The following is a 25169-nucleotide window of genomic DNA, read 5'->3' on the forward strand; positions in this document are numbered from 1 at the left end:
AGCACCATCTCTGGCAGGTGGTGTGCGCTCTTAAAGCGTAAAGTAGGCTAATGTGTAGGACGATAGGTAGGTAGTCGTAGTGAAAAAAAACGCCGCGTAGGGTATTAATTTTTTTTTGTTTTTTATTATTATTATTTTTTGAGAGGGTTTCCAGATTTGCGGTGCGCGTCGCTACGTTTCCTTTACACCCAGCGGAGTCGCAGTGAGTGAAATGAGCATCGGGGTTCCCCTCTCTGAGCCAGACACTTCGTGCTTTACGGTCAGCGGCGAATTTAGACAACTGCTCCTTCATCATGCAGCTCCAGATAAAAAGACGGAGAAGCCCTACGTGTTGATAAAATCTCGCCGGCGGTTTAAAGTGTGAATGAGAGAAAGCCTCCCCCCTTCCTCCTCCTCCTCCTCCTCGTCCTCCGGGCCAACGACCGACGAGCTCTCACATCCTGGAGCTGCCTCACTTCGTCCGCCGGCGTAGCATACAACATGATATGTTGATGACATTTTTTGGAAGTGGTCGTGCCTTTTGTTTACACGCCGGGATACGTGATATGCGGATCTGCGAGCGCCACGAAAGCCGAGCGAGCGGACGTTTTTTTCTGCTTTGAAAATGAGGAAGCAATTTCATAAAGACCCAGAAAATGGCAAGAAGGTCTCGTCGTCCGTGGGCCCGGATTTGAGTAAAATGAGAAGGAAAGAGGCAAATGCAACAGCAGCATGATTTATTACTGTTATCATTATTTTTTAAATCTGACAGAATGACACCAAAGGGGGTAAAACTGGAGGTAGATGAGACGCAGCATCAATGAAGGCGATCTGCACAAGTTTTAAGTCGCTCATGATGAACAGAAATACTTTGCAGTTCGATATCAGATCGTTTCCACAATAGTGAAAGATTTTTTTTCTTTTTCTTTTATTTCTTGCCCCGGCAGATTTTCTAGTTAATCACTCATCTGCTTTTTTCCGCATTGCATCTGCTGTCTTTTTTCCCCATTAAATATTTCATTTTTTTCTATATTTTTGATCCGGATTCAGCCCTGACTATTCAATGGAAGTATGTTATCAGCTGCCGGTTTTGCCTCTAGACAGGCCGGTTCCCAAGCATGTCCTCAGCCGAAGGGGAGCCATTAGTTTCAGCTCCAGCTCTTCTCTCTTCGGGGCTCCTGATCCAAGACAGCTGTCACAGGTAAAACACGTATCATTTCCTATCATCTGATCACAATGGGCTCGATTCTTTTCTTTTATTTTCTTTTCTTTTATTTTTTTTTGGGGGGGGGGGGGGCACATGCGTCTTAAAACCCACATCATTTTCAGAAACCATATAAATAATCCACAGGAATCTTGCAGGTGGTTGCTGGATATTTAGGCCCCATCTCACACACACACACTGCAAGAGCTCTCCATTTGAGGCATACTGTATATTCTTATCTTCAAGAGCCTAAGACACACAGCAAGTCATCACCCAAAGCCAACTTTACATTTGTGTATGTTTCCCCCTGATAAAGGCCTCTTCAGCTTAAACTTTGTAGCTTTCCTCAGCACCATGATGCTGAGGTGTACTGGCTCACTCCTGGGCTTTGTCAGAGGGAACGTGCCACACAGTTATTTATGTTAACATGCTGGGAGGAGAGCTTAAATCATTGAGTCATGCTTGAACTTCCTACTTTCTCAGAGTGTTGAATTCTTGAAAATGTCCCTCTGGTGAGCCTGCCTTTGTTTATTTCTCTTGCTTCTCAAAACAGCCTATGTGTGTATGTGTAGGGCGGCGGGGGTCATGTTCTGCTTGACTGCCATGTACACACAGACACTGGCAGGCAGCACAGTGCATTTTGAATACATTAGCCAATCGCTGAACCACATTTGAGCATGTGTCTGAGGTAATGGTACCATCTCTTTGGCCTTTGTCCAGCGCACTAGTTAAATCAACGCATGTGCCTGCGATGCCAGCTCACAACAAAAAGCTGCACGTCATGTCGCCAGTCAGTGAAGTCCCTTCTCCACGGTGTTGCTCCTTTTAAAAAGGGAAGCATCGTTACTATTGATTCATGTGTTTCTTGACAAAAGTAGCAGCGGGGTGTATTCTCGTGCCGTTGGGGTCACATCCTGCTAGTTGCTCGTGAACAGAAACTCCCACGGTGTTGCACGGCACCTCTCAGCCCATTAACTGAGCATTAAGCAACTGTCTATGACTACGTGAGCGTCCTCTTCAATGGGCCATCCATTAGTTCTTTGTACAGGACCCTGCTCCACATATCCACCCATGTGTGTCTCTGCTTTGAGCCTACATCCATCCTCACAGGCAGCCCCTTCAAAGACCGATTCATAGGCCTGTTGTCAGCAGTCTTTTTTTTTTTTCTCACTGGGTCATTAGTGTTTGTCCTTTGGTGACCAATATCATGCAATCTTGGATAAGTTGGCTGGACCATGTGGTCACTCAATAACACTCTCTGAACACACTGTGCAAACATCTCTCTCTGAGTCAGTCAGGAGGCTTTTCTTAAAACCAATCCAACAGCCTCAAACTGTCCTTGCACAATGGTGGTTTCTGGACCATAGTCCAAAGGAGGGTTCCTTGGGGGAAATCCTAAATCCTTATAAGGAAATCAATATAAGTATAATGCTGCATTGTTCCTTTTACATATACAAACCGAGTCCGTGAAGCCGTTCTGTCTCCTGCTCACGTTGATCTCTCAGTTCGGCCGGTCTGCCTTCACAGCCTTTGCTTCTTTGTCATAAAAAGTGCACTGTTTAGTGTTAAAATCATTTCCCATGAAACAAAACTGATTTTTTTTTAAATTGTTGGACTGGAAAAGGCTTACAAACACTGCAGACAACATTGAGACCAGCCTACGTTGTAGTCATTTGTCTTTATCCTTTGTGAACATCGGCAGAATTGGGTGAACATGCTTGCATACGGCAGTGTCACTCAGTCTTTGTCACCAAGCAATTACACTTCTACAAATATTGTTTTTTGGGCCCTATTTATGACCATAAGGGTGCATTTGTCCTTGGTGGCTGCTGTGTTTTTGTGTGTGGTTCCACAGGCCTGTTGTTTGTGGAAGCGGGGCTGGACTACCATTGCAGAAAGAGGCAGTTAGGCATGGGCCTCAGCTCTGTGGGCAGTGGTTTGGCGTGCTGCCAGGCTCACAGATGGTCGAAGTCTCAGTCCCTTTTCTTTTCTCTGGCTATCTTGTTCCGCTCGCTCGCAAGCTCCCTCTCTTTCTTTCTCTTTCTCCGATGCACCCCTCCCCTTCCCTCGCCGATGAAGACATTTCCTCTCGTAAACAGTGGACGAAAGAGTAGGGTCGGAGTCTCTGAAGAATATGTCACTCTGTGACTGTGGAATTGTTATGATTGGGTGTAAATATGCCGTTGAAGAGGCGTTGAAAACAGCAACGGCATTAAATAAATGGGGCCCATTTATCCATTACAATGCCTCCATTGTCTTTAGCACAATGGGTGTTGTAAGTTGATCAAATCCCAAAAGTGAGGTGAAAGATGAATTAGAATTTTCCTGGAATATGGCGTCGCATTGGTTTCTCTTGGAAAAAAAGAGAACCAAAGACACGAATAAGTCAGATTAGGTTGATGCAAAATGAAAGGACCAAGAGGAGGATGCTGCAAAGAGTCATGTGGTTCTCATCTGAACTACAAAGCACAAATGCATTTGCACACAGCTTGACAGTATGTTACTTGTGTTATTACATACATCTCATATTAAGAGATGATGCACAGGGTGGGAACGAGAGTTTCTCGTCTTTTTGTTTTTCTGTCATGAGCTGCTGCCAGTAACGCACGGTCACGCGGTTGCGATAAAGCTTTAAACTTTCAGAAAGAAAGATCCCGCAGAGATAAAAGGGGGTCAATAAACAAATACGGACTATTGATGAAGCCTGAGCAGTCCGATGATTTTTGGTGATAAAGGGAGGAACGCAGCTTTAGACTGGAAGAACTGATCTGCTATCAGTTCGTCATATCACAGTGAGCGATATCATCAGTGCTGTAGTGGCTGCTGACCCGAGATTGGCTCCTCATTTGAGATGTTTACACACAAGAGGAGATGATGATGATGATGAGAAGCCCGTGCATAAGGGTGGAGGATGGCACTGCTTGTTTCATCGCTGCTGTGGGTGTTTCTGTGGAGACGTCGATAAGGGAATACAGTGCCGTGCTTTTTTTTTTTTTTTTTTTTTTTGTGGGAGTTACTTTGTTGATTTTAACTGAACCGATAAGGGTTTTTTTTTTTTTTTTTTTTTTTTCTCCTGTGCAGTGCCATCAGATTGACGTCGTTTCAGGATGTGGTAAGAATGCTGAAGGAGCCGTTCAGACTCTGAGCCTGGCGTTTCACAACCTTTCACAAAAACATTTAACCCCTGCGCCGCCAAAACTTTTCACGCTGAATTCACACAGTTGAGCTGGAATGCACTGTGCTGTTTGCCGATAAGAAGGCGGGGGATTGCAGGTGTTTATTAACCCGCTGATTAATAAAGAGGAGCCAAATATTGCACCCTGTCTTCATTCGACCATACACACTCCTCACCCTTTCTATTTGCCTCCCTGTCTCTGCAAGGGGCCCCCTCTTATCACGTGACTGATCTGTTTTTGTGCTGCAGCGTCGAGTGCTGTCGGCCACGAGAGTGTGGCTACGCACATCGACAGCCACAACATCAGCGCTGCTTGATTTTTATTCTTATTTACTGTGGTTTTATTGACGTATGAGCCTATACAGGAAGGGAGTCTATTTCTCAGTGCTACTGGTTTCAAACCTCAGACAGATCGCGCTGGTTGGTGACCTGGGTTTTGTTTGTTTTCCTCAGAAGGCTCTAAGGAGGGATGGGGCATGAAGTTGGCCCCGAGAGGCAATTAGAGCCTGGGGATGATGTTTGAGATGAATGAAATTCCTGTGCAGCGTAGACGGCCTGTGAGAATATGAAGCACAAGTCTCCCATCCCCCACCTGCTATCTCTACTTATTTTATAGAGCACTGCTTACAGTATGTGTGTGTATATAAGGCCCTTTTAAGCACTCGGTGTAAAGAAAAAAAAAAAAAAAAAGAATTTATGACACACTTGGCGACTTGTTAAAAGTGAAATAACAATAAAAAATCACTGATTGTGGATATATGACTGCTTGACAGGCATGCCGCCTTGTAACACTGCTCACTGCTACACTCGTCATCATTTACTGGCCAAGATATCAGGCCAATTCACCCCAGGCCTCTCCTCCAAAGCAGCGGCCGTCTCGCAAAAACTAACTGCAGCTGGAGTGCGTCACAGTGGACACAGTACTCATAAAACACTCTTCCAGCAGGTAGACTCTATCCAGGGTTTTAGTGTATGTAGTGGCTAAAATATATATTATACACACACGCACACACACTCCAGATCTGCTTGTGTTTATAGGCTAGCACTCAGTTTCTGGAATTTGGCGTCCCACACAGCAGAGCACTGCAAGAGGCCATAAGTCAGAAGGAAGCTTTTGGTTTATGAAAAACCCGTCCACCTGCTTTTTATCTCGAGCATTTACATATGTGTGTGTGGGGTTTGGATGTGTGTGTGTGTGTGTATAGGGTTTATGTGTGCACTGCTTTGTTTTTTGATATGTCAGTTTATTGGAATACTGCTGGCTTCCTCATTTGCTTGGCCCCAGCTGACTTGCTTACTGGAATAGGCAGGTCCTCAGTTAAAGTCAAATTCTAAGATCTTTATAACCTAGTAAAAGCTGGTTTTAGGCCTGTGTTTCAAATCAGGAAGTGTGAGAATGTTGCATTCGATTGTGCCATTGAAAGAGCATCAGACATCTGTATCTGCTCTTTCACGGTGCTCTGGTGAAAGTGCTTTTTGAGCAATGATTTTGAATTTCTGAGTGTTTTGAAATGAGTGTTTTGGGTTAATTCTGCATGCATTAATCATACTGCATGTTTTCTCATATTTTTAGTGTCTGTTTAACTATACGGGTGAGAAAATGACAAACAGTGAAGCCCTGGGGGTCAGCCACATAGTGAGGAGTTTTCACATTAGGTCCTGACCTCAGAAACCTGAGTGTTGTGCCCCAAGGCAGTGGCGCTAAGCCAAGATAAGAAACAGAGCTGTATGTAAACGAGCTTAGATGGAATTGCAGGGAGAACAATGGTTGCGCTGTTAGGCCTAGTGGTTAAAACGCCAAACAGAACTAAAGCTAGCTTGTTCTCAGACTGCCACAATCAAAAACCAACAGACTGCAACTCATTTAAAGGCACTGAAAGCAATAGAAGTTTTGTTAAATTTTTAAAGCTATGTTGAAGTAAGTTGAAAAAACCTTCAGAATGAGTCATTGTTACTCATTTAAGTTTTAATAAAGTGTATAATTCAGAAGATTTGGTGCAAATTAAAGGGAAAAACCAACATGCGTGTTAGTAAGATGTTAGGCTCACATGTGCCTCAAGAACGGCTTCGGTGCATCTTTGCTAAGATGTCCCAAGTCTCTTTAGTCACTGGAGGGATGATTCTTCCGAAAAATATTCCCTCAGTTAGTGTTTTGATGGAATGGAGTGAAGATAACAATCCCTTTGGTATAAAAAATGATAAATTGATCTAAAAGTTACCGAAAATTATTCTACAAAAGGCATTGTAGAGTTTGTTTTTCCTTTATTTTCTCTTTGGTTTTGCTTAGTTTTTTAACTGGTACATATCTCTCTATATATATACTCATCTGACGCTTTATTAGTTACATCTCGCTAGTACTGGGCTGGGCCCCTTCTTGCCTTTAAAGCTGGCTTGACACATTGATACAGCGAGGCGCTGGAAACATTCCTCAGAGATTTTGGTTCATATTGACATGAAGCGTCATAGTTGCTTGTAGATTTGTTGGCTGCACATCTATGATGAGAATGTCCCATTCCACCACATGCCAAAGGTGCTCTATCTGATTGAGATCAGGTGACAGTGGAGGCTGTTGTGAACCTGTTGTCATGTTCGAGAACACTACGCTGTGGTCATAACGGGATGGACACGATCAGCAAAAACAATTCTCAGTTGAGGCCCAACATGTGCCAAGAAAATATCCCCACACCGTTATAGAGCATCACCACCAGCTTGGACCATTGACGTCAGCTGGGACGCATCCATGCTTACATGTTGTTTACACCAAATTCCCAGTAATTCAGCAGTTTATGAAAAAACTCATATCACCTTTTTCCTCATTCTGATTCTCAGTTTGAACTTCACCAGGTCATCTTAACCATGTCTGCATTCCTGATTGCATTGTGTAGCTGCCATGTGATTGGCTAAAGAGATACTTATGTTACTGAGTAGTTGAGCAGGTGAACCTAACGAAGTGACCAGTGATCGAAGTGATATGTACTTTTGTAACAACCAGGCATGTTGATACCAAATACTGATACCAGCTGATGAAATCTACCTTTTGACATGCAGACTTGCGTAACTCTCCATGTTCTCATTCTTCAGTGTTTTTGGGCAAGAGTAGCCTGGGGACCTGAGCAACTGTCATTATTTACAGGTTCTTTGACAGCAAGTGGGAACTGGGTAGAAGGGGGTTCATTTTTTGCTGTTAAAATATAATTATTTGTTTTGTTTCATAGGGGCTCTGTGATTGACATGTTCCAGCTAGTCTTTAAACTAGATGTCTATATACTGAAGGTGTGGCCAGCCCTGTTGTTTGTGTGGTGATTTGTTAACGTAAATGTTTGCTCACTCACATGCCATCTGGACTTGTAACTGTCCTCATTTTGCCTCCTTATGGAAAGCTAACAACTTCACACTGTGTTTACTCACTCCATTTGCAGTTATTACAAGTTATTAGAAAATCTAGATGGCAAGATTAGCATATCCTGTACACACGTATCACTGTTTTTTGGTAGCTATAATGCTCGGGGTGATCAGAAGAGAGTACAAAAGTGTTGTGTAAAACTATCTTGAACACACCAGAAATGGCTGGATGGTGACTTCATTGCTTTCCAGCCCAGTGAGTGACGTTTCACCCATCACGCCCCTGTTTTGCTTTAACCTAATGTTTAAAGAGAATGCTAAAGGGGAACAGAAACTTGCAAGAAATTTTAATCTGGGCTCTGCCTTGTTTCATCCCTGAGGCTGTTGGTCAAATGCAAACTGGCACTGCTCCAGAGTGAAGTCAGCTGCAGTTTCTTGGAGGACAGCTCGAAGCAGCTCGGAGTAACTTTAACTGTATTAAAGTCATTGGGAAACAAATCAAGCAAGTTTTGGTCATGACATGAAAAAGGGCATTCACTAGTATCTACCTGCCACTCTAAGGCTTGTATTGTTACGTGCAAGAAAATCAAGACATCTTGTTTTTCTTGTGTGCACCATATAGTTTGCATAATGTGCACTAATGCTTTTTCAGTCTCTAAAGCCTTGATTTAAAAAAAAAAAAAGGTTGTTGACCCATTTAACTAATTAAAAAAAAAAAACCCTCAAACTACCGTAAGAAATAAAACAAAACTTTAATTACTAATTAAAAACAAAAAGAAGCTCAGTGCTGGACGTCTTTTTATATGCTGTAATTTCAATTTTGTGGTTAATTAAAGTGAATAAACACTGTTCTTTAAACTTTAATAAATCTGTGTAGGTTCTCAGTCATCCAGGTCATAGTAATCTAATAGTAGTTTAATAAATTAAGTGTGCATGTGACATTTAGCTCAAGTTCTTCAGTTGATATCTTGCATCTGTCTTCTTATCTCAGTCACAGCTGTGAAGCATAAATGCCAGAAGCGCAAAGCTTAAAAAAGTGACTTAACTTCTTGTTGGACCATGACAGGCCCATGGTTGTCTGGCTTTGTGTGTTGGTGCAGCAAGGCGTGTCAAGGGTATGTGAGGGGGTGTGTGTGTGTGTGTGTGTCTGTGTGTGGGTGTGTTGTGGGCTGGCCATTTCAAGGGTAAAATGTGACTTTCCCTTCTGTTCACAGTGAGAATGTGACATACACAAAGTGCAGCTCTCGCCAACTTGTTGTACAAGGGAGGTCATGGCAGAAAGCGCCAACTGGCTGCTGGACCTGTGTGTGTGTGTGTGTGTGTGTGTGTGTGTGTGTGTCGTCGGGCAAAAGGTTTTGTTGGTGCTAGCTGTGTTAGCAGGGCTGGTCACTCTTCATACCCACTCAGCCACAGCCAGCATTATACAGTTCCCACACGTGTTGCAGCCTATTCCAACTCCCATCTTACACACACACACACACACACACACACACACACACACACACACACACACACACACACACACACACACACACACTAGCCCCATGCATAACATACCCACAATCTATAATGCTCACACTAAACACTGCGCCATGTGTAAACACAGAGGCCTGTTGACACTAAAATACAGCTTTGCACATTACCCACCCTGAGTCAAGCTGTTTGCTAGGCAGTAAAATATTAGCTTTGGATTGGTGGCTGTCATGAGCTTAGAGTACAGACATTGTTAGGTGTATATCTGTGTGTGTGTGAAAGATTCACAGTAATCCTAATTATATGAGGTAATGAGTGTACAAGCCAGAGCATTTGTGTTTTTGCATGTGTTTGTTGTTGCTGTGACCTGCCGGCCGTCGTTAAATGGTCGCAGATTAGACACATTCATCAAGCCCATTGCTGTACTCTGTAGTTGTGGACCATAATACAGAGATTCCTAGTTTTGCCTTTTTAAATCTATTTTTATTATAACTGTCCTTTATATAAAAATATGCTCTCTTTTCATTAGAGTGCTTTGAGTGAAGGGTGCCCTGTGTTAACCTGGAGGGTTATGGATCCAGTAAGGCCCTTTTGTTCTTTAGAGTTGTATACAGTGAACAGGTTGGTTGTCAGTGGACCAAAACATCTTCCTTTTTAAAAAACAGTTTGTCCTAGTAGAGAGCCATAAGTCTGGCACCGAGTCAATCAGTGAGGTAATCTTCCAGTTATGCAGGATCTCTGTGAAAGGGGTAACTCTAGACAAGGGTAGCCCCATTAGGGAGAGTGAGAGTTGACCTGGAGGGGGGCCAGGATGTGTAAAGTGCACAGAGAGGTGAGCCAGCACCTCACTGTAGCCTTGGGCAGCTGTCTGTCAACAGAGCAAATATGTAGTTACGGCAGTCGTGCCTGCTACAGCTACTGCTGTGCAAGTAACACTATTGTCGCAGCTGCCTTCATGCACTGGAATACTAGTTAGGACTGGATTTTGTTTTTGTGCAGAGAATAAAAGTAAAAATTTTATCCTCTAATGGATTGTTATCCCAGCCCAGAGTGTATCCTGGGATAGACTGCTGACCTCCTGCAACCCTAAGCTGTATAAGCAATTAAGATGAATGGATGGATGCATGGATAAGGAAGTAAACATGGTTTGCTGGAACATTTTTCAATGTTTCTTCAACTCATTTGCTTTCCATAGTCAATAAAAGCACTATTCAAATTGAATGTAATATTTGGGAATTCCACAAAAGGTCTGAGATAACCATCTCTCTCGAAACCTGAATAACCTAAATGGTTTATTTCCTGGTTTATTCTTCTTTTCTGGTTTATTCTTCTTTTCTTTTTTTCCCAATGCATTAAAAATGTATCTGCAGCCCGTGTACCAAAGCCGTTTGCTGCATATTGAGGAAGTATTTACATATTTTAAAACATGATGCGTCAAGTGCATTACTTTACAGGAAATGGTATTGTGATTTGTTTGGATGTGATGCTGAACCCAGTGTTGACTGAGAGAAGTATTTCAGGAAGTTACAGCATTACGTGGTATTTCATGTTCGTGGGTTACAGTAAGCAGTAAAAGTGATATTCCAGAAGAGTTTCATGCAGTGAAGTTAATTTTGCTTTTGAAATTGCTACTAAATTGCATTTCAGTAAATTTCACGAAACCTTCTCTGTGTGCAAGGGACAATAATATAAATAAAGTTCCCTGATGTGCTTTTTCTTTTATGGGGAGGGGTATCTGTGTTTGTGTGGGATCTCCCCCGGGTCCTCCTGCTTCCTCCCACAGTCCTAAGATAATCATGTTTGGTTAACTTGTGATTCTGAACTGGCTGTAGGTGTGAATGTGGGTGCGATTGGTTGTTTGCCTCTTGTGATGGACGGGCGACCTGTTCAGGGTGTATCACAATGCTTGCTCGTTGACAGCTGGGATAGGCTCCATCCTGAACTGAATGACGGTTAAGTAAATGAATGGGTGTCGTTCAATGCACGTTAAAGATTTATTCATCATAGTGCAAGTCTGGTTGTGGCCTGTCTTAGTCCACTGCTTTAAAGTGAGCTTTTTGGATTATTGAAGGCATAGACCGAATCCTAACACAGGGGTACTATTTAGAAAGGACTGAGTGTTGTTTAATGTTATTTACGCATAATGCTCCCTCTGCTTTTGTCTTGCATTGAAAAGGTTTTTCATCATTTTCTTTTTCCTTGGCGACTCTGACATGGAATACAAAGTCTAAATGTCCAAATCTAGATTTAGCTCAGACTTTATTGAATAAACAGTTAGCAGATGGCCACTAAACACTTCCTGTAACTGCTTTTAAGAAGAAGAAGAAAAAAAAAAGTCTTTTATGAAGCAGCTGCCAGAAGCTCTGAGTTTAGACTATTAAGCTGATAAGTTGACTTGTTGCTAGCTGGTCCGTCACATCTGTACAAGCTGTCAATTCCACCATAGTCAGCATTCATGTGCTGACATCAGAATAAATAACTTTAGAAAATATATCTATACTTTTAATACTTCTGCATTTTCAAACTATGCTATGAGGCAAATCTTTAAGTTGCATAAGAACCTCACACATCAAAAAAAAAAAATTGGTGTCTGTGTGTGTGTCCCCAAATAGCACATGTGTTTCTCACATGACTGATAGCAGTGCCGAATCAGGCTGATGACACGGTGCTAGAGCATGTTTATCAGTATAACACCAGAGTGTACAGAGTACACACTGGAGATTAGAACATGCAGCAGAAGCATTACACCACCCTCCTCTTATCAAGTCCTGCATATGCATTAAAATGTAAAAAGAAAAATAATAATAAGTCACATGTTTCTGTTTCAGAAGAAGTGTTTTGGGCTGCGCCTGTTGTTGCACTGTGATTGTTATAGTAAGAAAACAGCTGCAGGGCTCAGGTTTACAATTATTTATTGAACCAATAAAAAGAAGTGATGTTTCGAGCACCACTGGTCTTTATTGGTGATCAGGGACTGTTATACTTCACACGTGGTTTTGGACAGGCGGGACCTCTTTGTTGTTCGGCAGTATTTGTAAGTGTGTTGCACTGTATCGGTTGAACAATAGCTGATGTTTTCTTTTCGTTTCTTCTTTTTTTTTCTCCTGCTCAGAGACGAGGGGCCATCTCCTACGACAGCTCTGACCAGACAGCGCTGTATATTCGTATGCTAGGTAAGTGTTAACCTGCTCTTTCTACATACACACAGTAGAGACACAGTCACACTGCTTCGAGACCTCGGAAGGTTTACCTTCTCTGTGATCGTCTCCATTTCTTATTGTTAAAATAAAAGCACTGAGATGCACATTTAAGGGCATGTCCAGAATCCTTTCAATCCCTGGCCTTTTTTAATCTTTAAGTCACGATAGGGTTCAGTGTGTGTGTGTGTGTGTGTGTGTGTGTGTGTGTGTGTGTGTGTGTGTGTGTGTGTGTGTGTGTGTGTGCATGCGAATCGGTAGTCTTCAGTCTTAAAAGTTCAATCAGATATGTGATGAGCATAGGGTTTTTATTTTAACTGTAAATAAACTAAAGCGTCTTTGGCTGAGGTTATTTTTTGTGTACATATGCGTGCATTCATGCATGTCCATTTGCACTCAGTGACCCTAAAGAGGATAAGCAGTTTAGAAAATGGATGTGAGGATGAAGGTTCATAGCTCTGCCAGGCAGATGGAGTCAAATGCATCTAGGAAGCAGCCAGTTCAGCTCCGTAATCAATAAGGTTACTGGGGATAATGGTGCGATTAGAGCCTGGTTATACCCCTGAGGTATGTGTACTAAATAAGGATGCTGTCTTGCATGGAACTTTTGGCACCTCATATCATACTTGTTGGCTGGGAGGTAGCAGCAAAGAAGAAGAGTAGAATTGCTTGAAGTGTTATCCTGTCTGTATTCTTCTTGGATATTTTAGATTGCTGCTATGAAATGTAGTGAGCGGGCAGGGAGCTATCAGTATTAGACGCAGTTCAGCGTCTATATGTGGTGGCTTTCTTTAACTGCTTGACTTATGTGAAAAAAAACCAAAAACAACATATTATTGTCATACTTTGTTTCTTTCCGGCATGATCATGAGTCGACTGCTGCCTAATCTAGTCATAATAACAGCATTTCATTGAGCTGAGTGAAGGAGCTTTAGCTTTTTAATCATTTTACTTAGCTAAGTATGATGGCAGTCTCATATGTCACAGGCATAAAGCATCTGTGTGTGTAGATTTTCAGATTAAATTAAGTGTAAGGAGAGGCACGCTAATGCAGACGGGTGCTGGCCTGGGCCTGGGTTCAGTCTGCCAAGTTAATGCTGATGTGCTTTCAAATAGCAGGACTCAGAGCTTTTGCCTCATCAGTTATAATGACATGACCTACATTCACCCCAGAGCTCCAGCACTAATGCACCATAGGGGAGACGTGGACCCTTTGACACTCAAAACGCACTAATCACGCAAACTCGCGCAGACAGACGCGCTCTGGGCACGAGCACGTGTGTTTGCATCTGCCGATGTGACAGATGTGCATACATATGGGCATATGACGACTGCCAAAAGTGCATGAATTGTGGTGTTTTTTGTTTATCTTTGCAGAATTCATATTGTGCAATCAAAACGAAACATTTATGAATAGCTTTTCAAAGTAATGTTTAGCGCCACTATGCCGTGAATAGTAATTCTTAGTTTTTGGTATTTTGATAGGAGCTTGTGTAGTATTCAAACAGCTGTTTGCAAGTAAGTAACAAGGTGGTTGTGGGAACACACTGGTGTGACTGCTTTTTTTGTTGTTGTTGATAAACTGATGCACATGTGACACAATTTTAAGTGCTATGCTGGAAGCATACCATCGCACCTTTAATCAGTATACTGCAGTATAGAGTCTTGCTGTTCATACAGTGTTGCCTGGAACAACACACTAGCATTTGCTGCATCAGTCATAGCACCATCCTGTCACCTCACTGTGCTCTCACTGCTCTCGACTGCAGCCTACAAGCAAGCAAGCAAGCAAGCAGGCCGGCCGCCGTCTGTTAGGTCTGAGTTTGGAGCCTGTCTCTGTTTCTCTGCCTGACTACTAAAACCAGTCACAGATCGGCTATAGATCCTTCTCAGTGGCTCGGAGTACTAATAGTAGAGCAGACTGCCCTGACATGGCATTGCATGCTCAGCTGTTTGACTTGTCTGTCCGTTGAGTTTCCTCTTCTGGAACATGGGAGTGTGTGCTTGTGTGTGACTGTGCTCGCACATGGATAGTCCACACTGGGTCTTGGTCAAATAGTATTTTTCACAATCTCTTGCTTGTTTTAGCTTGCTGGGGAGTACAGAGATGATGGGTTTTACCACAGCGTCCTGTCACACGTCACGATTTAGTTCCAAAGCTTCACATAAGAAGGATTATTTCCTAATTGTTTAGAAAAGCTGAGACATGATTGGGGAGGGGGTGGGGTAGGTTTTCTGTCAACACTCTGAGGTATAATAAATGGTTTTCTGTAGGTTTTCTAGAAAAAAGCAAATTTGAAAGATTTTGTTGATTTTTTTTTTTTTTAGGATTCAGTGCTATGAGGCTGTGACAGTGAAGTAAAAGTGTTTGACATTAAAACAATTTAAGCACAAGCTACTAAAAAGGGCAGGTAGCAAGAAACATGGGGAGAAATAACAGTTTATAATAACAGAAATCGCAAAAATAGAAACTAGTAAGATATAAATATTTGCCCTGCCTTTGGATGTTGCCAGAAAACCAGAGTAAGTTTCAGCTTCTTAAGAATACAAATGAAAGAAGATTTACTACATTGTCATGTGGTAAAGCCCATCTTTGTGTCACTAAAGCAAGATAAACTCCAGGATATAGCGCCACAAGATTACTAATTGGATGCACTTCTGGACTTCTTTTCACGCTGTATGAATCTTGAGGAAATAAGTGTTGATTTCTTCTAGGAGATGTGAGAGTGAGAAGTCAGGTTGGATTTGAACCGGAACGTAGAAGCTCCCACCCGTACCTGTGCATCGACTTCCGAACGCTTCACAGTGAGTACAGCCCGAGCATCTTGACTAAAAAAAAACCAGCCTCCCTGGTAGGAGTCACAGACTAGTCCTGTCCTGCGTGACTGAAAGACGCCTGTGTTCTTGTCTCTGAGGTGTGCCTTACTATAAACCTTGTTTGAGGCTTACAGGTGCACGATAAAGCACCACTTTCATTTTCAATGAAAACGTTTGAGTGTACTTGTTGACATTTTTGACCCAAGATTAATCCTACCTCACGCTGACGTGTTTCTGGATTGCAGCGACAGTTTACTCAGACACAGTGCCTTTTGTGGGGTGTGTGCGTGTGTGAGAGAGAGGGAGGGAGAGAGACCACTGACAAAGCATGTCTGCTGTGTGATCCCAGACGAAAGGCTTATGAGTGGGCGGCTGTGTCAGCAGCAACTGTTTGTGTATTGCTGTGTTGGTGTCAGATCCCCACCAAGCTTGTCCGAGCCAAGTAATTCTCCGGGCCTAACGAGGTTTAGAAATGAACATGCCCTAACGTTGCCGTCTGTTTTAGATGTTGTATCCTTTGTAAAATATCGTGTGCGTCTGTGTGTTTGTGTGCACAGCACGGCTGGGCTGCGGCTCCACGTCGGCCAGCTATGATCCTGAAAGGCGGGTCCACAGGCTGCTCAGCTTCCAGAGATACCTGCATTCGTCCCGTCTGCTGCGAGGAGTCCCCCAGCAGATACCCCTCCACATCCTCGATGAAGATTACACTGGACAGGCTAGAGTATGGGACTATTTGTAATATTTGGCACCACAATAAAACAGAAGTGCACATTTTCTTTTTATAATTTATTTTTTCCAAACCTCACGTAAAACTCTCTCTTTTCTCTATCGTAGTGCATGCTGGAAAAAGTCGGGAATTGGAATTTTGACATTTTCCTCTTCGATAGGTTGACAAATGGTAGGTAAAATATAATCTGTAGGACTTCTGAGACGTTGTTCTAAATGCCATGATGCCTTAACTGACATCAATCAGCCACAACGTTAAAACCGCAGTTCCTCCTTGTGACCCAAAAACAGCCATCGGGGAACGGACACAAGAAGTGCAAAGTGAAGATTTTACTCTGTTGTGGACACGGACGGCACAATGTCACGCGTGCGCTGTTGTTGCAATGTAATGGCCACTCTACATCCACATGGAGCCTCACACTTGCAGTCTGATTACAAAATTTGCGTGACTTTAGAGGCCAGATCGACACAATGTGGAGGGTGTGCAAGAACTAGAGTGAAGGTGGATGACAAAAAGACAGGAGACCGAGCGGGAGGTGGCAGAGCTGAAAATGCTTTTGTTGGGAATGAGGCAGATTTCAGATCAGATTGAGCAGTTTGGATACAAAGTTAGAGAGGAAAGTCTGAGATTGTTTGGACATGCAAATAGAAGGGATGATGGATATACCGAAAAAGGATTTGGTGACAGTCGGAGGAAAAAGAAGCAACCTGGCAGGAGGAAAAGACTGAGACCACAGATGCAGTGAAGGAGGACCTGCAGAGGTTTGGTGTGACACATGAGGATAGATATGGATAGAGTAAGATGGAGGCAGATGATCCTCAGCGGCTATCCTTAAAGGGACCAAGTAAAAAGAAGAAAAGGTGTGCGTGTTCTGACTCTGAAACAATGTTTCACGAGTGGCATTTATCAAAGTAACACCCACATGAATGACAGCACTGAAGGAGTTGAAACAAAATGATCAATATTCACTCCACCTGTCGGCGGTTTTAATGTTGTGGCTGATTGTCGTGCACACTGACTGGTGAATCCTGACCTCTGGTTGAGATTTAAAGTGTTGGCGCTGGTGCCATCTATCTGATACCTGGTACAGTTTTAGGATTATTTTAAGTGTATTGGTGTGGAGGCCCTATATTTATTTATCTGTGTAATAGGATAGAAGTGCATACTCTTCTGAATTAGCCCCTCCTCCTTTCTGTGTGTACTCCTGTAGCCTCTAAAATCCTCAAGAATATTTTTCCATAAGCTGTTTTCACACATGCACTGTAGCCCTGAATTTCTCAGACTGGTGCCCTGTCCAGGGTGTACCCCGCCTCTTACTGTATGACAGCTGGGACATACTCCAGCACTCGGCAGTGGTGCGTGGGAGAAATGTCAGTCATTTCTCCATTAGCAGGTCTTTTCATCTGCGGGCTGCATAGTACAGTGTCCATGTGATGTCTGATTGCACCAGTGTGCAAATAGCGCAGCTAATACTCTGGCGTATTTACTGCTAGCGAGCAGGCGTGACGTGTGCGCTGCCTCCTCCCCTCTGCGTCCAGTAAGATCCCTCGCGCAAACCACCAGGAGTACTTCCTGTAGTGAGAGCATGTCTGAAGCAGACAATTTCCTGCTGTGTACGACATCCGAGAAAGGATAACGGGGGAAAATATTCCAACTCTCTTAAGCTGACGTGTGAAAGGAGCTTCAGAGATTGTGCTTTGTATTGTCATCATACTCCTTTTTTTTTTGGGGGGGGGGGGGGGGGGCAGCTGGTCTGTGTGAAAGCCAGACTGCAGCAGTGGAGTTCAGGAAGTCAATAGTAAACAAAAGTAATTCGTTTTTTCTACATTCTTTATTTTTGAACCACTAAGTGCCACTCTCGTAATGGGGATGAAAAGAAATTCTTATCATGTATATAATTGCACATCCTGCACTGTATAATTGAGGTAACCTCAATCCGATCATCAAAACAGCTTTAAGACATGTTCTTGACCCGTCTCTGACTTGACCTGAGTTAAACTTCAAAAGCAGGAGTTAAGGATTGCAGTGGTGAAAATCACAACTATTAAAAATTAGACAGAGAAGGAGGAGGTGGTGTAGTGGAGGCAGAATTAGGGAAAATGCATCCATAAAAAAAGACTGCCAATATAAGTGATTACTGTTGTTTTAGAGTTCAGCAGCATTCAGTTGCAGCTTTTATAGGTGAACTTAAGGGATGAATGCAGAGTGATCATTCTGATTTGACTTCTTGCTCAGGAAACAGCCTGATCACCCTGACTTTCCACCTGCTGAACCAGTATGGGCTGGTGGAGCTCTTCCAGCTGGACATGGTCAAACTCTGGAGGTTTTTGGTCATGGTTCAGGAGGACTACCACAGCGACAACCCATACCACAACGCTGTCCATGCTGCAGATGTCACACAGGCCATGTACTGCTACCTGCGAGAGCCCATGGTGAGACAAAACACTTGAGCTCTTTTGGGTTTAAGTAGCTAACTCTCACCCAGTCCTTTGCTAGCCACAACAAGGTCCTCTTAAAAAAAATCTTGCATAGCCAAGGTTTCTTGCTTCAACGGTATTCAACTCACAGTACAGGCTTTCCTCATCAGCTTCTTTCAGTCTAACCAGTGAATGCTACCATTAAGATGTGCGTTTGATAATGCATCCAAATAAGTGCTCTTACAGACAGATTTTGAATAAAAGTATGCTATTTGCAGAGCTGAGAGTTCTTCAGAGAAGGCATTCTTGTATTTTAAACCCTTCTTGCATTATTTTTTGTGCAGCTTGCCAAGTCTCTGACCTCCAAAGACATCTTACTGGGACTCTTAGCAGCTGCCACCCATGACCTGGACCATCCTGGGGTCAACCAGCCTTTCCTCATCAAGACTGACCACTATCTTGCCACACTCTATAGAGTAAGGCAACAAAGCAGTCACTCTTTAGCCTGCCTAACTTATTAGAAGACTTCAGTGAAGGATGTTGTACGATGTATTAAATTAACATGCACACACAATTTCTCGTTTGTACACCCAGAATACCTCAGTTCTGGAAAACCACCACTGGAAGTCAGCAGTGGGTCTGCTCAGAGAGACTGGGCTGTTTTCGCATTTGCCTGCTGAGGACAGGTCAGACACTGAGAAACACAAAGAGAACTCAAACTGTGCCACTTACAAGGCTGTACAGAAACAGTTCTTTCATAAGACTGCTCTTTGCTTTAAAATGTGTTTTCTTAAACAAACATGCTTTGCATTACCTCAGGCTGAACATGGAGAGGGATTTGGGTTCCTTAATCTTGGCCACGGACATCAGCAGGCAGAATGACTACCTGTCCAGGTTTCGCTTGCACCTGGACCAGGAGAACCTGTGCATGAGCACCGCCAGCCATCGTCATTTCGTCCTGCAGGTCAGTGTTGGTTTAAAAAAACCTGCTGTTTGCTGCATCTCAGCAAACAGCAGGTTCATATTTATCTTTGCTTTTCCAATTCATGCAGATGGCCCTGAAGTGTGCAGATATCTGTAACCCCTGCAGACCATGGGAGCTGAGCAAACAGTGGAGTGAGAAAGTGACAGAGGAGTTCTTCCAACAAGGTTATCTGTCCATATTTTTCCCTTATTTGTTTCGCTCTTTCTTCTCCAGATTGGAGGTCCTGTCTTTCTTCTTGTTTATTAAAGTCTTTGTTACACTCCTGCAGGAGACATTGAGAAGAAGCACAAACTTGAAGTCAGCCCACTTTGCGACAGAGAGATGAACACAGTCGGCAACATTCAAATAGGCAAGGATTTTGGCTCTGTTTTTATTCCCCCGTTATCAATGGCTTGCGTGTAATGCAAATACTCGTCCTAATCAGCATCTGCCACCCTTTCTCCTCCCTCAGGCTTTATGACATATGTGGCTGAGCCGCTGTTTGCAGAGTGGGCCCGTTTCTGTGACACACGTCTGTCCCAGACCATGCTGGGTCACATGGGGCTAAACAAGGCCAGCTGGGGAGGCTTACAGCAGGAGCCGGCTCCGGTCTCCGAGGAGGCAGAGCCCAGCACGGCCTGCGCAGACACAGGAGACGCTGCCACCGCGCTGAGTGACGGCAGCACAGCTACGACCGCAGGAGGAACCAGCTCCAAAGAAATACCTCAGGGAAGCAGAGAATCCTGACACACTCCTTCTGTGCCATTTCACCTCAACCTCGTGACCCCTGGGGGGCCTCAGGGCCTCACAATACACTGAGGGGGTCGGGTGGGGCACCCAGCGGTTTGCAGCCACGTCGCTGCCCCACCCGTTCCGAACACCTAGTTTATGTTTTGTTGCTTTGGCCTCCCATCTTGATAAACCACTGATTTTACTTAATTTATTTAATTTTAATTCCTCTTTTTTTGGCATAGAGCAATACATAGATACCTCATTTGGCTACTGCTGTATTTTTTCTTTTTATTTGCTTTATTTATTTGTCCACTGTAGTTTTGGCATTACTGACTGAACACACCACCTTTTTTTCTTTTTTTTTGAAGTTTGTGAACTTTAAGGAGAAAGCAGTATAAGAACTGAAGAAGACCTTTTTTCTGGTATTTTTTTAAGTGCCATTTGAAAACAAAGATTTGAAGAATGATCTGAACTGTATTGACTGAGACAACTGGAGTGTTCAGACCTTTCTAAGACTTTGGAGTAATGCCGTTGTTGCATTGGTATTGAAGATTCTTCCTCATGTAAAAAAAAAAAACAACAACAGAAAAAAAAAATGTGACAAGCCCAGTCCTTTTGCTGCCTCTACGAAGACTGTTTACGCGTCTTGTTTGTTTTGTATCTTTCCGTCGAACTGAAACGAATCACGTCGGCCCCACATTTGCCTTCGAAGCACAGATGTGAAGAAACCACTCATTTTGAACTGTTACCCCCCCCCCCCCCACACACACACACACACACACCCCACCCCCTGTCAAAGCCATGAGCAGAACCTTATTCAGACACACCAGATGCCATAAATGACTCCACCTGTTCTATCATGTGTTCCTGCACTCCCGAATAACAGCGGCGTTCGATGAGCAGCTTTGTTTCCAAGACATCCTGTGAAGGTATTATAGGAAATAGTCTCTTTCTGATGTTTCCACATCATCCAGTCCTGGTTAAACTTGGGGCAGTGGGGTGAGGGTGGGTGGGAACCTTCCCTGCCAGACTGGAGGGTGGTTAGTCACCGCACATGCATCTCACCTGGAAGTCAACTCCACGCAACTCGACTCGCTCAGGGTTTGCAGATGGTTTTTTTTTTTTTTTTTTTTATTAATTATTTCTGTTTTGTAAAAGGGGAGGAGGATAATGCAAGTTTTTATTATTATTATTATTATTATTATTATTATTATTATTGGGTGGTTAGGATCTAGCTAAGGAGTCTCCCTCTCCTCAGAATGTCTCACAGCCACATGAAACCTAAAGGACTGCTCGACTGATGCCTTACAACTATGCACAAACTATGCTAAGTGACCAAACCAACTCCTGTTCCCATCAAGTGCATGGCGTGCTTGTCTTTTGATGCACTGTCCGATCCCTTTGCCTTTTGTTGCGAGGAACAACTCCAGCTATCTTTTCTTTTCTTCTTCTTTTGTACGGAAACAAAATTGTCGAGTGAATTTGAACATTCCATTTCTTCGTGTTTGGTTTGTCTACTTTGATTCTGTATAGTGCCACAAGTTGTGTTTGTGTTTATACATTTTGAAAGATAACAGGTGCTTTTTTTTCTTACTTTAGCTGATTTGTATTTTGCTGTTAAGTGCTGTAAGACTGTTGACAAAAACTGTTTACAATTTGTTGCGACAGCCATTTTTTTGGGAAGACTTCAGTGTCAAGCCAGATTTTGTAAAGGCTTTGCTGTATTGACCTTTTTGATACATGCCTGTTGCAGTTACAATTTGAATAATAAAACCCGTTGTTGACAAATGCTCGAGTTTTACACCAGTTAATAAATAATCACGTCGATACTGGCAAGCTGTGAAACCAGTAGGCCCACTCGAGCTCTTTTTAGAGGTACAACTTGCTACTACTGGGTTACGACCCCTTTTTGCCTTCATATTCTTCATAGCATATATTCAACAAGGTACTGGAAAGATTCCTCAGACATTTTGGTCCACGTTGACCTCATGTCGTCACACTGTAGCTGTGAATCTGCTGCTTCACTATCCCAAAGCTGCTCTGTTGCATTGAGATCTAGTGACTATGGGAGCAATTCGAGGACAGTAAACTCATTGTCATGTTCAAGAAGGCAGTTTATGATATGAGCTTTGTACATGGTGTGTTATCCTGCTGGAAGCAAACACAAGACGATGGGTACACTGTGGTCATAGAGGGACATGGTCAGCAATGATACTTGGGTAGGATGTGCTGTTTAAACAATGCTCAGAAAGTGTACCAAGAAATTATCCCCCACGTCATTACACCGCTAGCAGCAGCCTGGACCTTTGATACAAGGCTTTCATGTTGTTTAAACCCAGTTCTGACCCCTGAATTTGTGTTGAATGCTGCATCACAAAGACCAGGCAACATTTTCCCCAATCTTCTACTACCAATTTTTTTTGGACACAAACTTTATCCTCAGTTTCCTGTTCTGACAGGAGTGAAACCCGGTGTGGTCGTCTGCCGCTGTAGCCCATCTGCTTCAAGGTTCAACAAGTTGAATATTCAGATGCTTTTCTGCATACTTTGGTTGTGTCGAGTGGCTACTTGAGTTACTGTTGCCTTCGTATCAGCTTGCAGCAGTCTGCACATTCTCCTCTGACAACTGCTGATAGATATTTCCTTATTTTCTAACCATTCTCTCTAAACCCTAGAGATGGCTTTGTGAGAAAATCCCAGTGGATCAGCAGTTTCAACAGTCAAATATTACAAATAATTTATATCATCTTTCTTCCTCATTCTGAACTTCAGCAGGTCATCTCACCTATCTCTACGAGTGCACTAAATTTCTGGTAGGTGTTTGGCTTTTCTATAGATTTGCATTAGCAAGAAGTTGAACAGGTTTTTCTACTGAAGCAGTTAGTGAGTGCGCAATTTCAGTCAAATATGTAAAATGCATGTAAAAATTACCCATAAGGGTTACATCAAAAACAGTTTGAATGGAAGCTGAAATTTATAGAAGGGCAGGCTGTTTAAGGGTACACTGCATGCAGAGATGCAAGTTTTAGAGGGAGTAAATGGGATTTTGTAGTTTCTTCCATGTGAACAGCTGATTAGATATTTGTGTTAAGCAGCTGAACAATAATAGGTTTATAAAATGTTCAGTTTCCAGGTTGACTGTTTTTTTAAGTCTATTATTTAATCTGAAATCACACAATGATGGATTTTCAGATAAAAACTCTCAAAATGACCAAATCATCATATAATTTCTTCAACTCACAACTTCTGCAAAAATTACAACAAAACAGGTCAGGATAGACAAATTTTTATTTATTAGTTTGATAAATTAACTTTTATGTAAGACAACTTCAACAAAAACAATTACTACTGACGTATCCACTCCACTTTCCCCATGAAAGATAATCCAGCTGATGTTCAACAGCAATTACATGGCATACATAATAGTCACAAATAGTAACAATGTGCATTCCTTAATTAAACAAAACACTTCCTAAAAACCTCAAATGCCTCTGAATCCAATCCAGACTTGGAAATGTGACGAACCTCTACACGAAAGCAGGATTTATGCAATACTAATGACCTTGGGTACGTTTGTTAAAACATGCTGTCAATACAGAGCTTCGCAGTATCGTGACAGCGTAGTGTTTCTTTAGTGTTGTTGCTGAACTTTGAATCTAGGAGAGTGTTTCCTAGCAGAGGTAGAAAAAAAACGCTGCATGTGTCCCAGTACCGTTAAGTATCCAGCAGCAGTTAATTTCAAAAAGACAAAAAAAAGGGACATGAAATGCAAAATTTGGTATTGAAAGGTGAAATCCTGAAGGGCTTCAGTGAAACATCTTTGGTTCTTAAAGGCGAATCACACAGAAAAACATATGCATAATTGTGAACCAGCTAAAGGCAAAACTGGCAACTTGGGAAGAAGATGAAATATTATCCAGCGTCACTGAAACCTGACTGATAACACATTAATTTACACTGAGACGAATCTAAGCCATAATTAAGTGTTAAAAACTAAATTATTCACTTAAACCAAAACATAAACAGATCCTAATCATAAAGTAGTCTAAACGTCAGGCAACAAAGTGCACAAGTCAGAAAATCTTCCTTTCCTATGAACTCTTCAGCTTTTATGCAGTCTTAAAAAAATAGGAAACTGATCAGCCCTGCTGAGGCGCAGGTTTAGCAAAACCCAAAGTTTCAATAATAAAATTTACTTTCACTCGAGACTGAGACTGAACACAAAAATTAAGACCTTCAGTTCAACGACAACAAAAAAATTACAATAAAACGTCTTTAAAAGAAAGAAGTTGATATAAGTTAGGAAAGTGCAAAATCAGTCAGGATGACTGGTGAGACTTGAGGTTGTATTCCGGCAAAAATCCCTTTTCCTTCCAAAGAAACAGATTAGATTAAAAGGAATTTCAATGCATCTACAGAACATCTGGACCTTAGGCTTACATTGTCTGTTCAGACCAACTTTCTTTTTCCAGTTGCTTTCAACATGTGCTGCCCAAACTGTGGAAAAACAGAAAACAGCAGAATTAAGTGCATGAGAAATCTGCAGAGCACTTAAACAACTGCATGACAAAAGAATGAATTAAGATCCTGAAATGTTGCTTAAAAATGATATCTGTGCCATCTGAACTGACATCTACAAACACTGAGTTTTAAATATTTTACTCAGCTTTTTGTAACCGCTAAGAAGATTTTTTTTGCCCTTTTATAAAATCAGCTTGTGGTTCTGCTTCAAATTGTTAACTTGTAGCTGAACCAATTAGTGTTGAACAATCAGCATCCTTTAGAGAAACATCAGGTCAGTATGGTTGAAGTTAAAGGATGTTTCAGGTGTGATGAAACATTTTTTCCATTTTACTTATAAAGACAGCAGGAGTGGTTTTCCAACACGCTAACTACACAGGCTGGTAAACATTATCATAGTTAACTGAAAGTAAACTAAAGACTAAAACTGAATAAAAAATAAATAAATAAATAAAAAAAACACAATTTACTAAAATAAAAATGAGAAAAATTCTAAACAAATAAAAAAAATGATGATGTGATTTTGTCAACTTGGAAAACAGTTGCCAAATACAGTAACATTTCAAAAGACTAACAGTGAAAATAACAAGCAAACCCGCTGTGGACACAACTGAACTCATT

At 42.3% G+C, this 25169-nt stretch overlaps 2 protein-coding genes across 6 annotated transcripts in view; one reads left to right on the forward strand and one right to left on the reverse strand.

Moving 5' to 3' along the window:
* pde7a (phosphodiesterase 7A) lies at positions 1 to 23828 on the forward strand. Of its 5 annotated transcripts, none has more exons than XM_085172741.1 (13): positions 1 to 1180; positions 12286 to 12346; positions 13856 to 13888; positions 15086 to 15175; positions 15745 to 15908; positions 16022 to 16085; positions 18150 to 18346; positions 18676 to 18807; positions 18926 to 19017; positions 19151 to 19295; positions 19384 to 19480; positions 19585 to 19665; positions 19768 to 23828. In XM_085172741.1, the coding sequence occupies exons 1-13, from the start codon at positions 1043 to 1045 to the stop codon at positions 20040 to 20042; spliced, it is 1569 nt and encodes a 522-aa protein (XP_085028867.1). In that variant the 5' UTR covers positions 1 to 1042; the 3' UTR covers positions 20043 to 23828. The 5 variants fall into 5 exon arrangements, with proteins under 5 accessions (XP_085028867.1, XP_085028868.1, XP_085028869.1 ...); XM_085172742.1 differs by having other exon boundaries at positions 15089 to 15175; XM_085172743.1 differs by lacking the exon at positions 13856 to 13888 and having other exon boundaries at positions 2 to 1180.
* mtfr1 (mitochondrial fission regulator 1) overlaps positions 21205 to 25169 on the reverse strand; it is a 9020-nt gene continuing 5055 nt past the window's right edge. The window contains exon 8 of the mRNA XM_085172747.1: positions 21205 to 24524. Within this exon, the coding sequence (XP_085028873.1) occupies positions 24477 to 24524 (48 nt within the window). The 3' untranslated portion in view covers positions 21205 to 24476. The remainder of the gene's footprint in view (positions 24525 to 25169) is intronic.

This window comes from Neolamprologus multifasciatus, chromosome 9, assembly GCF_963576455.1.
Source record: "Neolamprologus multifasciatus chromosome 9, fNeoMul1.2, whole genome shotgun sequence".
Lineage (NCBI taxonomy): Eukaryota > Metazoa > Chordata > Actinopteri > Cichliformes > Cichlidae > Neolamprologus > Neolamprologus multifasciatus.

Excerpts from the sequence above, each read along its gene's own strand:
- pde7a (XM_085172741.1), top strand. The coding sequence starts at position 1,043 with ATGGAAGTATGTTATCAGCTGCCGGTTTTGCCTCTAGACAGGCCGGTT. Across the intron at positions 15,176-15,744 it reads CGACTTCCGAACGCTTCACA|CACGGCTGGGCTGCGGCTCC; the intron begins GTGAGTACAGCC and ends TTGTGTGCACAG. Across the intron at positions 16,086-18,149 it reads CTTCGATAGGTTGACAAATG|GAAACAGCCTGATCACCCTG; the intron begins GTAGGTAAAATA and ends CTTCTTGCTCAG.